This window comes from Oncorhynchus mykiss, chromosome 25 (genome assembly GCF_057628025.1).
Source record: "Oncorhynchus mykiss isolate SJ-2025 chromosome 25, ASM5762802v1, whole genome shotgun sequence".
NCBI classification, from domain to species: Eukaryota; Metazoa; Chordata; class Actinopteri; order Salmoniformes; family Salmonidae; genus Oncorhynchus; species Oncorhynchus mykiss.
The window spans coordinates 82,285,896-82,302,460 of NC_143046.1; the positions used below are offsets into that span (position 1 = coordinate 82,285,896).

Here is a 16,565-nt window from a genome sequence, read left to right on the forward strand (position 1 = left end):
GGGACAATAAGGAGGCCTGCGTCTTGTGATCCTAGGTATGTACAGCAGGACCAAATCGGAGAGGTAGGTGGTAGCATGCTCATGTAATGCTTTGTAGGTTAGCAATAAAACCTTGAAATCAGCCCTAGCCTTAACAGGAAGCCAGTGTAGAGAGGCTAGCACTGGAGTAATATGATCACATTTTTTGGTTCTAGTCAAGATTCTAGCACTAACTGAAATGTATTCAGTGCATTATCCGGGTAGCCGGAAAGTAGAGCATTGCAGTAGTCTAATCTAGAAGTGACAAAAGCATGGACTAGCTTTTCTGCATCATTTTTGGACAAAACCTTTCAGATTTTTGCAATGTTACGAAGATGGAAAAAGCTGTCCTTGAAATATTCTTGATATGGTCGTCAAAAGAGAGATCAGGGTCCAGAGTAACCCCGAGGCCCTTCAGTTTTATTTGAGACGACTGTACAACCATCAACATTAATTGTCAGATACTACAGAAGATCTCTTTGTTTCTTGGGACCTAGAACTAGCAACTCTGTTTTGTCCGAGTTTAAAAGTACAACATTTACCGCCATCATCTTCCATATGTCTGAAACACAGACTTCCAGGGAGGGCAATTTTGGGGCTTCACCGTGTTTCATCGAAATGTACAGCTGTGTATCATCCACATAGCAGTAAAAGTTAACATAATGTTTCCGAATGACAGCCTCCCTAGTGGCGCAGTGGTCTAAGGCATTGCATCGCAGTGCTAGCTGTGCCACCAGAGATCCTGGTTCGTGTCCAGGCTCTGTCGCAGCCGGCCGCAACCAGGAGACCCATGGGGCAGTGCACAATTGGCCCAGCGTCGTTTGGCTTAGGGGAGGGTTTGGACGGCAACAATATTATTGTCCCATCGCGCACTAGCGACTCGGGCCGGGTGCAATGCACGCTGACACGGTTGCCAGGTATACAGTGTTTCCTCCTACACGTTGGTGCGGCTGGCTTCTGGGTTAAGCGGGTGTTGTGTCAAGAAGCAGTGCGGCTTGGTTGGGTTGTGTTTCGGAGGACGCACAGCTCTCAACTGTTGCTTCTCCCGAGTCCGTACGGGAGTTGCAGCGATGGGACAAGACTAACTACCAATTGGCTACCACTAAATTGGGGAGAAAAAGGGGTAAAAAAAAAAGAATAAAATATACAAAAAATAGAAATATTTTTTACGAATGACATCACCAAGAGGTGTATAGCAAAAACAATAGTGGTCCTAAAACAGAACCTTGAGGAACACCAAAACTTACAATTGATTTGTCAGAGGACAAACCATCCACAGAGACAAACTGATATCTTTCCGACAGATAAGATCTAAACCAGGCCAGAACTTGTCCGTGTAGACCAATAACGGTTTACAATCTCTCCAAAAGAATGTAGTGATCTATGGTATCAAAAGCAGCACTAAGGTCTCGGAGCACGAGGACAGATGCAGAGCCTTGGTCTGATGCCATCAAAAGGTAATGTACCACCTTCATGAGTGCAGTCTCAGTGTTGTGGTGGAGCATTTCGTATACATTGTTTGTCTTTTGAGAGGAGTTGGAGATTCGATATAGGCTGATAGTTTTTTTAATTTTCTGGGTCAATGTTTGCATTTTTCAAGAGAGGCCATGACTATTTTCATGAATATGTCAAGATGTCACGCCCTGACCGTAGAGATCTTTTTATTCTCTATGTTTGGTTGGTCAGGGTGTGACTCGGGTGGGAAACTCTATGTTCTGTGTTTCTATGTTTTGTCCGGGTATGGTTCTCAATCAGGGACAGCTGTCTATCGTTGTCTCTGATTGGGAATCATACTTAGGCAGCCTTTTTTCCTTTTGTATTTTGTGGGAAGTTGTCTTTGTTAGTGGCCTGTATAACCCTAGTAAGCTTCATGTTCGTTTTTGTTGTTTCTTGTTTTGTTGGCGACATTTAAAAAAAAAAAAAAAGTAAAATGTACGCTCACCACGCTGCACCTTGGTCCGGACATTTCCACGATTTCGACGAGCTTGACACAAGAGATATAGGATAAAAAAACTTGAGCGTGTCCATTGACCCTAGATCCTGTCAGTATTGTGCAGACTCAGGACAACTGAGCTTTGGAGAAATACGCAGATTCAGAGAGGAGTCCGTAATTTGCTTTCTAATGATCATGATCTTTTCATCAAGGAAGTTTATCAATTCATCACTGCTGAAGTGAAAGCCATCCTTTCTTGGGAATGCTGCTTTTTAGTTAGCTTTGCAACAGTACCACATTTTTGGTGGGGATTGTTCTTATTCTCCTCAATTAAGTTGGAAAAATAGGATGATTGAGCAGCAGTGAGGGCTCTTCAATATTGCACGGTACTGTCTTTCCAAGCTGGTTGGAAGTCTTCCAGTTTGGTGTAGCGCCATTTCCATTCCAATTTTCTGGAAGCATGCTTCCCCTTCAGGGCTCAGGTATTTTCTGGAAGCTTCCCCTTCAGGGCTCAGGTATTTTCTGGAAGCTTCCCCTTCAGGGCTCAGGTATTTTCTGGAAGCATCCCCTTCAGGGCTCAGGTATTTTCTGGAAGCATGCTTCCCCTTCAGGGCTCAGGTATTTTCTGGAAGCATGCTTCCCCTTCAGGTGTCAGATATTTTCTGTATACCAGGGAGCTAGTTTCTTGTGACAAATGTTTTTTTGGGGTGCGACTACATCTAGGGTATTATTCAAGGTTACATTTAGTTCCTCAGTTAGGTGGTTAACCGATTTTTGTACTCTGACATCCTTGGGAAGGTGGAGGGAGTCTGGAAGGGCATCTAGGAATCTTTGGGTTGTCCGAGAATTTATAGCACGACTTTTAATGATCCTTGGTTGGGGTCTGAGCAGATCATTTGTTGCGATTGCAAACGTAATAATATGGTGGTCCGATAGTCCAGGATAATGAGGAAAAACATTAAGATCCACAATATTTATTCCACGGGACAAAACTAGGTCCGGAGTATGACTGTGGCAGTGAGTAGGTCTGGAGACATGTTGGACAAAACCCACTGAGTCGATGATGGCTCCGAAAGCCTTTTGGAGTGGGTCTGTGGACTCTGTCACCAAAAATGTGAATAGTATCTGCTATGACTACAAAGTCCGATAGGAATTCAGGGAACTCAGTGAGGAAAACAGTAGCTATAAAAAGGGATTGAGTAGGCTGCATAGATGTCGTGACTAGAAGCTCAAAAGACGAAAACGCAGTCATTTTTTTGTTGTAAAAGGAGAGGCCTCATTTAACACAGTAAATTCATCAGGCTTAAGCCATGTTTCAGTCTGGCCAATCACATCAAGATTATGATCAGTGATTACTTCATTGACTATAACTACCTTGGAAATGAGGGATCTAACATTAAGTAGCCCTATTTTGAGATGTGAGATATCACCATCTCTTTCAACAATGACAGGAATGGAGGAGGTCTTTAGTGGAGGAGGTCTTGAGATTGCTAAAGCGAATTCCGCCATGTTTAGTTTTGCCCAACCTTGATCGAGGCACAGACACGGTTTCAATGGGGAAAGCTGAGCTGACTACTCTGACTGTGCTAATGGCAGACTCCACTAACCTGGCAGGCTGGCTGACAGCACCCTATCTTATTGTGGAGCCAGAGGAGTTAGAGCCCTGTCTATGTTGGTAGATAAGATGAGAGCACCACTCCAGCTAGAATGGAGACCATCACCCCTCAGCAGGCCAGGCTTGGTCCTGTTTGTGGATGAGTCCCAGAAAGAGGGCCAATTATCTACACATTCTATGTTTTGGGAGGGGCAGAAAACAGTTTTCAACAAGCGATTGAGTTGTGAGACTCTGCTGTAGAGCTCATCACTCCCCCTAACTGGGAGGGGGCCAGAGATAATTACTCGATGCCGACACATCTTTCTAGCTGATTTACACACTGAAGCTATGTTGTGCTTCGTGACCTCTGACTGTTTCATCCGAACATCGTTGGTGCCAACGTGGATAACAATATCCCTATACTCTCTACACTCTACAGTTTTAACCTTAGCCAGTACCCTCTTCAGATTAGCCTTTACGTCGGTAGCCCTACCCCTAACCCTACCCCTAACCCTAACACTACCCCTACCCCTAACACTACCCCTAACCCTACCCCTACCCCTAATCCTGCCCCTAACCCCTAACCCTACCCCTAACCCTAACACCACCCCTAATCCTACCCCTAACCCTACCACTAACCCTACCCCTACCCCTAACACTACCCCTAACCCTACCCCCAACCCTAACACTACCCCTAACCCTACCCCTGCCCCTAATCCTGCCCCTAACCCCTAACCCTACCCCTAACCCTAACCATAAACCTAACCCCTAACCCTAACCATAAACCTAACCCCTAACCCTAACCAGATAAAGCGTCCCGGTGAAAAAATAATTAAATGGTTATTATAAAGTTCAGATCAGTTTATAATTAAATGGTTATTATAAAGTTCAGATCAGTTTATAATTAAACGGTTATTATAAAGTTCAGATCAGTTTATAATTAAATGGTTATTATAAAGTTCAGATCAGTTTATAATTAAATGGTTATTATAAAGTTCAGATCAGTTTATAATTAAATGGTTATTATAAAGTTCAGATCAGTTTATAATTAAATGGTTATTATAAAGTTCAGATCAGTTTATAATTAAATGGTTATTATAAAGTTCAGATCGGTTTATAATTAAATGGTTATTATAAAGTTCAGATCAGTTTATAATTAAATGGTTATTATAAAGTTCAGATCGGTTTATAATTAAATGGTTATTATAAAGTTCAGATCAGTTTATAATTAAATGGTTATTATAAAGTTCAGATCAGTTTATAATTAAATGGTTATTATAAAGTTCAGATCAGTTTATAATTAAATGGTTATTATAAAGTTCAGATCAGTTTTGCTTTTAGATCACAATAAATAAGATTACAAGGACAGGTTGGACATGATTCAGCACTCTTATTCTGAGATGCTTGATATGGACCCTGGTCTAACCCCCCTCTAGGTTTTAAGCCCTATCTTAAAGCTCTCTGTTACCAAAACACAAACACAGCTTACAGGAAAGGCTTACAGAATCACTAAGCACATAATGTGTTAACAATAAGGCTATTTCAAACACAACAAACCTTTTAGTACACAGTCAGTGTTCTCTGTGAGTCAATGATACTTAGTGTTCACACTGGTTTTCTCATTGCTACTTGTTGTTCTTTTAATAATAATATTGACAATAATGTGATTCAGCTTATAGAGCGCATATCATTACAAGCGAATCTCAAAGCGGAAGTGTCTTGTTCACTGTGTTCCAGAACTGCTTTCTAGAATGTGCATATCAGTATGATGACGATGGTTACCAGTCATACTGCACCATCTGCTGTGGGGGACGAGAGGTTCTCATGTGTGGGAACAACAACTGCTGCAGGTGAGTGGACTACTTTCATATGATTCTGAGTTCACAAATATGTGTGTTATTGTTCATTAACTTGTGTGATTCACTCGGTGTGTTAAGAGTGTGCCAGTTTACGTTTATCTTGATGGTTTGCATAAGTGTGTGTGTCTTTGTGCATTGTGTGTGTACAGTATGTTCGTTCTTACGTTTGTGTGATTGTGTGTGTCCGTGTGTGTGTGTGTGTGTGTACAAGTGTCTAGCAGTGTAATAACACACTTCCCTCTGTCCCCTCCAGGTGTTTCTGTGTGGAGTGTGTTGACCTACTTGTGGGGCCAGGTGCAGCACAGATAGCTATAAAAGAGGATCCCTGGTGCTGCTACATGTGTGAGAAGGGCCAGAAGGGAGTGTTCGGCCTGCTGGAGCGTCACACTGATTGGCCCTGCCGTCTACAGCACTTCTTCGCTAACAATCACGACCAAGATTTTGTGAGTAGTACCTCAGTACTAGCTGTGTGTGTGAAGTTCACACCCAAATCAAAAAAAAATGTCACATGCGCCGAATACAACAGTGAAATGCTTACTTACAAGCCCTTAACCAACAATGCAGTTTTAAGAAAAATAAGTGTTAAGAAAGTATTTACTAAAATAACCTGAAGTAAAAAATGTATAAATAAAATAACAAATCAAAATAAAGAAGCCACAGAGCCACAGTGAGTCTATGTTCCATTGTGACACACAGTGTGTATCTCCCTAAATCTGCAACAATGAGCAGGCAGATTATCACAGCTATGGGGCTCTATGAATAGGGCTTCACACATTAGAGACAGCTGAAGTCATTCCAGGCTCCCTCTCCTCTGGGTCAAAACTGAGCCGTATCTTCTCTCTCTCTCTCTCTCTCTCTCTCTCTCTCTCTCTCTCTCTCTCTCTATTGTTTCACAGGAACAACCAAAGCTTTACCCTCCAGTCATGGCAGAGAAGAGACAACCGATTCGTGTCCTGTCACTGTTCGACGGCATAGCAACAGGTTAGACAGGACTCTCCCCTCCTGTTCTCTTCTCTCCTTCTTCCCCTCTCTTTCTCCTCCTCTCCTCTCCTTGACACAAAACCCTCTGAAAGTCTCTGTCTCTACAAAACGTTCTGCCCGCCTCAGGTTTCACTGGGACTGGCCCCCTAACTCATGACTATATTTACTACACTGACTGTCTTGGATGGATGGATGGATGGATGGATGGATGGATGGATGGATGGACGGATGGATGGATGGATGGATGGATGGATGGATGGATGGATGGATGGATGGATGGATGGATGAATGAATGAATGAATGGATGGATGGATGGATGGATGGATGGATGGATAGATAGATAGAAAACTAATCCACACAGTATGCTGTTTAACCATATTGTCTAGCAGTGCACTTCTCATACCTTTCCTATCTGTCCTTCACTTCCCTATCTGTTTAATAAAACCACACAAAAATACAAAAGAAGTTGGAATTCCCACTCCTGTAAAAAGAAAAGGCAACCACTGTGAATGCTAATTAATGGTGCGCCTCAGGCCAGACCTTCAGCGTTGTGTCTGTATTCTGTCATTCAGTTCATCAATTTCAAGTTAATCATTATATAAATAGAATCATCCACTCTATTTAACCAGGATAATCCACTCAGCAACAACTGTCAGTGTTGTCCAGGAAGTCATGGCGTCCATCAAAAGAGCAACAACATGCTACTGTTTGAACTCATTGACCTCTGACCTTTAGGTCTGCTGGTGCTAAAGGAGCTAGGTATCCAGGTGGAGCGCTATGTGGCGTCGGAGGTGTGTGAGGACTCTATCACGGTGGGCATCGTCAGGCATCAGGGACGCATCATGTACGTGGGCGACGTGAGGAACGTCACACGCAAACATGTGAGTATCATACAGTATAACGTTATGAACTGTGAGACTAGATCAAGGTCACTCCCAATAGCCTGGCTCAAAGACGAACACCCTAGCCAGAGTCTCTCAATAAGGATATCCCAATAGCCTGGCTCAAAGACGAACATCCTAGCCACAGTCTCTCAATAAGGATATCCCAATAGCCTGGCTCAAAGACGAACGCCCTAGCCACAGTCTCTCAATAAGGATATCCCAATAGCCTGGCTCAAAGATGAACATCCTAGCCACAGTCTCTCAATAAGGATATCCCAATAGCCTGGCTCAAAGAAGAACTCCCTAGCCACAGTCTCTCAATAAGGATATCCCAATAGCCTGGCTCAAAGACGAACGCCCTAGCCACAGTCTCTCAATAAGGATATCCCAATAGCCTGGCTCAAAGATGAACGTCCTAGCCACAGTCTCTCAATAAGGATATCCCAATAGCCTGGCTCAAAGACGAACGCCCTAGCCACAGTCTCTTAAATAAGGATATCCCAATAGCCTGGCTCAAAGACGAACGCCCTAGCCACAGTCTCTCAATAAGGATATCCCAATAGCCTGGCTCAAAGACCAACGCCCTAGCCACAGTCTCTCAATAAGGATATCCCAATAGCCTGGCTCAAAGACGAACATCCTAGCCACAGTCTCTTAATAAGGATATCCCAATAGCCTGGCTCAAAGACGAACGCCCTAGCCACAGTCTCTCAATAAGGATATCCCAATAGCCTGGCTCAAAGACGAACGCCCTAGCCACAGTCTCTCAATAAGGATATCCCAATAGCCTGGCTCAAAGACGAACATCCTAGCCACAGTCTCTCAATAAGGATATCCCAATAGCCTGGCTCAAAGACGAACGCCCTAGCCACAGTCTCTCAATAAGGATATCCCAATAGCCTGGCTCAAAGACGAACGCCCTAGCCACAGTCTCTCAATAAGGATATCCCAATAGCCTGGCTCAAAGACGAACGCCCTAGCCACAGTCTCTTAATAAGGATATCCCAAATGAGAAAGATTGTAAGGTGCCTATCAGTGAGAGTTATTACAATAACACTTCATATAACACAAAATGTGTCTCTTAGTTGAATAATCAGTCTATTTTGTCTTTCTTATCTCCTGTCCTCCTCCTTTCTCTCGTTGTTTTCCTGTTCTCTCTCTCCCTCGTTAACAGTTACACGAGTGGGGCCCCTTTGACTTAGTGATTGGTGGAAGTCCGTGTAACGACCTCTCTATTGTCAACCCAGCTAGGAAGGGTCTTTATGGTAGGTGACAACTCTTTACCATTTATCACTTGTGTTCTGGGCCTGCTGAAGACTTATTTCCTGTAGCTGAATTTCATATGCCTGTCCTTCTCTGTCTGTCCTGTAGAGGGCACTGGTCGGCTGTTCTTTGAGTTCTACCGCCTGCTGCACGAGGCTCGGCCCAAAGAGGGCGACAACCGACCGTTCTTCTGGCTCTTTGAAAACGTGGTGGCAATGGGCGTCAGTGACAAGAGGGACATCTCTCGCTTTCTAGAGGTTTGTTCCTTTACAGAGACTATATAACTTCTAGAAGAACAAATGATACTATATTTCAGTCATGTAAGTCATGTATATCAGTCATCCAGTGGAATATGGATTCACGTATAATGAATGCCTAGTGGTGATAATTGACAGTGCATGCTGTCAATATACTAGTTAGGTTATGAAGGAGCAGTTTAAACTGTTAATTTAAACATATTAATTGATCATTGTATGACATTTTCCTTATACAAAATATTATCTTCACTACATTCTTCTGGTAATTATTGCAAAAGAGAATGTGTCTTCAATAACCTGGTTAAATAAAGGTTAAATGAATATCCTGTCTCTCCTCTTCCAGTGTAACCCGGTAATGATCGATGCCAAGGAGGTGACTGCTGCCCACCGTGCTCGCTACTTCTGGGGCAACCTGCCTGGCATGAACAGGTTGGTGAGAGAACGGTGAGGGAAGAAACAGCGAGCCTGTCACCTAAAGCAATTTATACCTGGGCTAGTTCCTGAGCCAGTCAAACCCAGGAACTAAATAATCCTGATCACCTTTTTTATCTCTCCCCTCTCTCTCTCTCTCTCTCCCCTCTCTCTCTCACGCTCTCTCTCCCTCTCTCTCTCACGCTCTCTCTCTCTCCCCTCTCTCTCTCTCTCTCTCTCTCTCTCCTCTCTCTCTCATGCTCTCCTCCTCTCGCTCACTCACTCTCTTTCTCTCGCTCTTACTCTCTCTTTCACTCGCCCTCTCTCTCTCTCGCTGTCTCTCTCTCTCACTCTGTATTTTCACACATCTCTTACTTTTCCATCTGTATTCCTCTTCAGGCCCTTGACGGCCATGTTCACTGACAGACTAGACCTTCAGGACTGTTTGGAGCACGGCAGAACAGCGAAGGTCACTTATTCATCTATTTTTGTAGCTGTATTTTTTTTTTTTATTGTACAAATTATGCATATGGCCAAATATGTCATTTATATAGTTCATTAATTTGATTAACTTAGTTCAAGAAAAAAATAAGTTGAGTGTGAGTACCTTTTGAACAGTCAAATTAAATGTTTGGTCATATGAACAATTTGGTCTGTAAACAATTCTTGGTTGTCCTATTCTTATGCACCAGCCACTTAGTGTGTTCACCATCTGGTTTCCCCTCAGTTTGGCAAAGTGAGGACCATCACCACTCGCTCTAATTCCATTAAGCAGGGTAAAGACCAGCACTTTCCCGTCTTCATGAACGAGAAGGAGGACATTCTTTGGTGCACTGAGATGGAGAGGTAGGAACTGATTACCTTTCAAATTCATTAATCATACCATAATTAAATGACTTTATTATGAGCAGTTTTTCACAGTGGCATACATCTTTATTATAAAATGATTCCCTTACAGAAAGTGATATATATGATTCCAATGTAGCCTTCTATAAAGGACCTAAAGTCAATCTCACGTGAAAACATAGTCCTATGTCACTAATTCTCTATCCTCTCTTTGTCCCTCTGTATTTATCCATCTGTCTCCTGCGCTGTCTGTCTCTCTGTCTCTTGTTCCCTCTGGTGGCTGTCTGGTTACTGTCTCCTTCCCCAGGGTGTTTGGCTTCCCAGTCCATTACACAGACGTGTCCAACATGAGTCGGCTGGCCAGGCAAAGGCTTCTGGGAAGGTCGTGGAGTGTACCGGTCATCCGACACTTGTTTGCACCACTCAAAGAATATTTTGCCTGCGTTTAACAAGACTTGACTCAACAAGACCACCTGCGTTTAACAAGACTTGACTTAACTAGACCATCACAAACATAGAACTAATGTTGTAACCAGAAACATGAGCATTGGTGAAATTATACTACTCCCTGGTACCTGGAATCATTTCCCAGGCAAGAAAAACATCATGAAAGTAAATATTTCAAATTATTTCTTGTAATTTGAAATGTACTTCTTATTCTATTTAATATGTATATGTCATTTTACCTTTTAGCAGTGTTATCCAGTATTTTTTAAATTGATTTATTTGTGCAAGCTATACTTGAGACAAGGCTTTCTTCTCAAGGCACTGAGAAAGAAGAAACTAGGATCTGTGTGGCTTTTAGAATAAGGACTAGGATTGGATGATTGGAAAAGATCTGAAAGAGAGTTGATGATACTGTATGTACAGTATGTACAGTGCCTTGCGAAAGTATTCGGCCCCCTTGAACTTTGCGACCTTTTGCCACATTTCAGGCTTCAAACCTAAAGATATAAAACTGTATTTTTTTGTGAAGAATCAACAACAAGTGGGACACAATCATGAAGTGGAACGACATTTATTGGATATTTCAAACTTTTTTAACAAATCAAAAACTGAAAAATTGGGTGTGCAAAATTATTCAGCCCCTTTACTTTCAGTGCAGCAAACTCTCTCCAGAAGTTCAGTGAGGATCTCTGAATGATCCAATGTTGACCTAAATGACTAATGATGATAAATACAATCCACCTGTGTGTAATCAAGTCTCCGTATAAATGCACCTGCACTGTGATAGTCTCAGAGGTCCGTTAAAAGCACAGAGAGCATCATGAAGAACAAGGAACACACCAGGCAGGTCCGAGATACTGTTGTGAAGAAGTTTAAAGCCGGATTTGGATACAAAAAGATTTCCCAAGCTTTAAACATCCCAAGGAAGCGATAATATTGAAATGGAAGGAGTATCAGACCACTGCAAATCTACCAAGACCTGGCCGTCCCTCTAAACTTTCAGCTCATACAAGGAGAAGACTGATCAGAGATGCAGCCAAGAGGCCCATGATCACTCTGGATGAACTGCAGAGATCTACAGCTGAGGTGGGAGACTCTGTCCATAGGACAACAATCAGTCGTATATTGCACAAATCTGGCCTTTATGGAAGAGTGGCAAGAAGAAAGCCATTTCTTAAAGATATCCATAAAAAATGTCGTTTAAAGTTTGCCACAAGCCACCTGGGAGACACACCAAACATGTGGAAGAAGGTGCTCTGGTCAGATGCAGAACGTTATGTTTGGCGTAAAAGCAACACAGCTGAACACACCATCCCCACTGTCAAACATGGTGGTGGCAGCATCATGGTTTGGGCCTGCTTTTCTTCAGCAGGGACAGGGAAGATGGTTAAAATTGATGGGAAGATGGATGGAGCCAAATACAGGACCATTCTGGAAGAAAACCTGATGGAGTCTGCAAAAGACCTGAGACTGGGACGGAGATTTGTCTTCCAACAAGACAATGATCCAAAACATAAAGCAAAATCTACAATGGAATGGTTCAAAAATAAACATATCCAGGTGTTAGAATGGCCAAGTCAAAGTCCAGACCTGAATCCAATCGAGAATCTGTGGAAAGAACTGAAAACTGCTGTTCACAAATGCTCTCCATCCAACCTCACTGAGCTCGAGCTGTTTTGCAAGGAGGAATGGGAAAAAATGTCAGTCTCTCGATGTGCAAAACTGATAGAGACATACCCCAAGCGACTTACAGCTGTAATCGCAGCAAAAGGTGGCGCTACAAAGTATTAACTTAAGGGGGCTGAATAATTTTGCACGCCCAATTTTTCAGTTTTTGATTTGTTAAAAAAGTTAGAAATATCCAATAAATGTCGTTCCACTTCATGATTGTGTCCCACTTGTTGTTGATTCTTCACAAAAAAATACAGTTTTATATCTTTATGTTTGAAGCCTGAAATGTGGCAAAAGGTCGCAAAGTTCAAGGGGGACGAATACTTTCGCAAGGCACTGTATGTGAAAGATATTGGCTGTGTAGGCATGATTTTCTATTGGCCAATATCTGAAGTGGGTAAAGCAAGCCAGCGATAGTATAGTCATGTCGAGTTTTGATTCCTCCAGCTACTGAGCCTCGCAGAACTAAAGTGAAAAAGGGTGATTGTCTTCAGTGTCATAGAAAGCTGTGTCTTAATGAATCCAAAACATCAGATCACATATACCTCTTTGTTTAAAGTTTATATACACAGTTAACTGAAGGTAAAGGTACTACTGTAAAATGGTTACAATACCATGGTGCTTCACGACGATAGGAAGCATCACAGGTCATGTGGCACAGGCACTACACTTTAGACAAGATGGGAATTTTTTTTTTTACGTTTTTTTTTTCTTCTTCAGTGTAATGTTTTCACTATTTAAAGAAGTTCTGTGTTATTTTAGTACATTTAAATGATTTCAAAGTGCCGATTAAAGGTGTGGTGACAGTAGACTGCAGAACAATATGCCATATCCTCCTCTTTTCTGTTTTACAGCTTTTATAAACATCAATTCTACTGGGGTTTTTGAAATAATTGTTCAAGCCTTGCTACATGTAAACTCAGGCCCCCCCCCCCCATGCATGCCTGTGTCTGACTCTGCACAAACACAACATGAAGCTAGCCACATGGGCGGTGATGCATTCTGTCGTTACAACAACAACAAAATACCTTAAGATCAAAGTCTGTGGTGATGCTTTTTTCTAACGTCATTACTGTACAACTGTTAGTGAGCACGGTGGTTGGACTGGAGGGAGGGCAGATGGCCTGGGGTTTCCACAATAAAGTAAAGACTCTCTCCTTCCCTTTTTCACCCCTGCAAACTACATACTGTCAGGTGCAAATCTTCTAACAAAATGGTGCGGCTTCACAATGTTCTTCTACCTTTTTATAGCGATTTTGTGCTGTTTTACCAACATTATAAAGCACTTTTTTATATGTATACTTTTTTTTTCTTCAGTATTTTAAAATGTTTCTTCTTGGTTTTTCTTGTGAAATGTTGTTTTTATGATGTGAACTGTTCTACAGCTGTGTAATACAGTATGTTTTCTATACAGTAGGGCTGTGCCAATAGAAGTGGAAGAATGGACTCATAGAATTATGTTAAATCCATGTATCCATGGAAACGATTGATTATTGATCCTACTCAATGTACAGTAGATTCATAGAAAATGATTGATGTGCTCCATTATCATATTGTCTTCTGTTGAAAGCCGTAATTCAGTATGTCATTCTCTGGATAAAAAAAGACATTGTAGAATTTAAAACAGAGTTAAGGAACTATGTTATACCGTATGTTTGTAACGTTACCTTTCCAAAGGAATACCAGACCGCAGATGCAATGTCCTCTGCACCTTCCTCTTGTAGACCTCAAATAATTAGAAAAAGCGAGAGTGATAGAGACAGATTTTCAAACTGATTACAGGGCCTGCTCCAGGCATAAGCGTTTTTTTTTTTTTTTTAGGAACTCAGTCGGGGTCTGAACTTACTATTGAAAGTACGAATAGTACAATACACCAGGTGCAATTTAGAATTTTGGTTGGGCATCATTCTGCAGTTTTTCTTTTGTTATGTCAGTCACTGACAGTCACTCAATTGGCCATGTCAGCTAACCATTTTTAGATTGGTAGTTAGTCTAGCCTGCTATCTAAACTTGAGTAGTCATGGCCAAATACTGACCGGGCAAGCAGGGCACGTGCCTAGGGCCCTGACTTCAAGGGGGCCCCATTTAGTTGGTTAGTAATTCTCACTCTAAATTTTGGCAAAATGGATAGAAGTGCAGGAAATTAGCTATAAAACTGAAAAATAAATTCTCTGCCCCATGGCAAAATGAGTAGAATTGCATGAAATGTGTGATGAAATTGTAAAAATAATTCTCTGCCCCATGGCAAAATGAGTAGAATTGCATGAAATGTGTGATGAAATTGCAAAAATAATTCTCTGCCCCATGGCAAGATAGAATTGCAGAAAACTTTATTTAAAACTGCAACGTTTTCTCTACGCCCCATGGCAAGACGTGTAGAATTGCTGGGAATTCATTTTTACATTTGTGGACGATTTAGAAATGAGTTTTTCAGAACTCAAAACTGAAGAGTGAATGGTGACCAGAAAAAATACAGTAGCAGAGATTATGACTTACCAATGTCCTATCTAAATATTCAAAATGACTTCATTTCATAAATGTAGTTTCATACATGATTAAGTTCTTAAGTGACCTTATCGTATCCTTTCCACCGTTTTAGTTGAACTTCGGACATTGGGTTTGCAGGAATCCTTATGCGTTGTGTTGACATTGATGTTAATTCCCTTTCCCTATAGTAAATGACCATGCCCCTTGTACAGTTTGTACATAGAGTTTTCCTGTCACTGTTTTTGATTTGTTTTTATCTTTTTGAATTACCTATGAGATGTACAAATATAATTCTTTGCTAATATATATCATGGAATTAGAAGAAAAAAAAGATTAGGTGAAAAAGTAAAAAGAAAATCAAGTAAAATATTATTATTTTTTTTAAATATCAAAATAAGCTATGAAGCATTAGAGGGTAGACTCCAAGTGTTGCCTTCTAGTACTGTTCATTTGTTTGATTTGTTTTTTTGATGTTTTTGAGTGAGTCCTGAGTGAATCCAGTTTAAATGTGTCAAGTGATCTTTAGCCTAATAATGACAGCTTTAAGATGCAACGGTCTCTACTTCACTGCACAGCCCTACATAATGTTGGTTGTTTTGCCTTTTGTTTATTTTTATAACAACTATAAAGAAGGATTGTAGGTGTTTCTGACGGTGCTAAACATTTTATCTAATCAAGAAAAAACATATTTGTTTTGGAAGGGAAATAAAACTTGTCTTGACAATGACTGTTTTTAACTTCCTTGTAGTATGATGGAAAAGCACCATTATTTCACTCTCATAGGATGCATATATTAACAAATACATTTGAACTTTTGACTTGAAAAAAATATAAATAATAATGAGTTTCCTATATTGTTTTAGACTAGAAATTGCTGTAGTTGGTTGGTGCTTATCTGTTGGAAAAACCATTTACTCCATAATGGGAAATAACAAAAAAATAAAAGCATTTCAGTAATAACGTTTACTGTAGCATAATGTATGTGTGAAACCTGGCATTCGCTTTGCTTCTTAATCCTACATTCCGTGCCATAATATTCTGTCCTCCATGTCTTGTTTTCGATGGTCATTTTTGTTATTATTGGCAAATATTAATCTGTGTCCCAAATGGCACCCTATTCCCTATATAGTGCACTACACTACATTGGACACTAGTCAAAAGTAGTGTGCTATACAGGGAATAGGGTGCCATTTAGGATTCTAATGACATTTCACTGTTCCAATGCATCAGACAGGTCAGTCTGTGTGACTTTCTTTTTGTGTCATATTCATTGTTTTATGGCCTATGTTGTTTGTCTTTAAGATGATCAGTGCATACAGCAGATGTAGCAGTCATTCTACACCCTTTACCCATTACTTATGTTTTAGTGCCCAGAAATAAGAAAACGGCTCCTTATGTATTTGTGCTGGAGAACACTTGAATAAATGTATTGTTTTTGTGCAAAAATATGATAGCTCTTGTTATTCTTCACCTGTACCCGGAATAAATTGAACCATACAAAATCTGATCACTATTCTTGATCAGGTTTCTTGGCAACATAACAACATACATTACCTATGGAACAATTGTTGCACATCTATACTAAAGTAAAAACTAAAGCCTACTTTTAAACCGTTTTAAAATCTCGGAGAGACATTTTTTTTTATTTTTTTTATTTCACCTTTATTTAACCAGGTAGGCAAGTTGAGAACAAGTTCTTATTTACAATTGTGACCTGGCCAAGATAAAGCAAAGCAGTTCGACAGATACAACGACACAGAGTTACACATGGAGTAAAACAAACATACAGTCAATAATACAGTATAAACAAGTCTATATACGATGTGAGCAAATGAGGTGAGATAAGGGAGGTAAAGGCAAAAAAAGGTAATGGTGGCAAAATAAATACAATATAGCAAGTAAAACACTGGATTG

The 16,565-nt window shown here is 40.9% G+C and overlaps 1 protein-coding gene across 18 annotated transcripts in view; it reads left to right on the forward strand.

The window, feature by feature from the left end:
- The window catches only part of LOC110505844 (DNA (cytosine-5)-methyltransferase 3A), a 62,022-nt gene extending 45,925 nt beyond the window's left edge, over positions 1-16,097 (forward strand). For 6 of the 18 annotated variants that reach the window (XM_036962603.2, XM_036962607.2, XM_090221288.1 and 3 more), the window contains 10 exons: positions 5,283-5,395; positions 5,658-5,847; positions 6,301-6,385; positions 7,121-7,266; positions 8,444-8,534; positions 8,641-8,789; positions 9,133-9,233; positions 9,600-9,669; positions 9,928-10,046; positions 10,354-16,097. In XM_036962603.2, coding sequence (XP_036818498.2) covers positions 5,283-5,395; positions 5,658-5,847; positions 6,301-6,385; positions 7,121-7,266; positions 8,444-8,534; positions 8,641-8,789; positions 9,133-9,233; positions 9,600-9,669; positions 9,928-10,046; positions 10,354-10,495 — 1,206 coding nt within the window. In that variant the 3' untranslated portion in view covers positions 10,496-16,097. Of the gene's footprint in view, positions 1-5,282; positions 5,396-5,657; positions 5,848-6,300; positions 6,386-7,120; positions 7,267-8,443; positions 8,535-8,640; positions 8,790-9,132; positions 9,234-9,599; positions 9,670-9,927; positions 10,051-10,353 lie in introns of those variants that run through there. The other 12 variants (XM_036962604.2, XM_090221283.1, XM_090221285.1 and 9 more) reach the window with 5 other exon arrangements.
- The last annotated feature ends 468 nt before the right edge of the window (positions 16,098-16,565 follow it).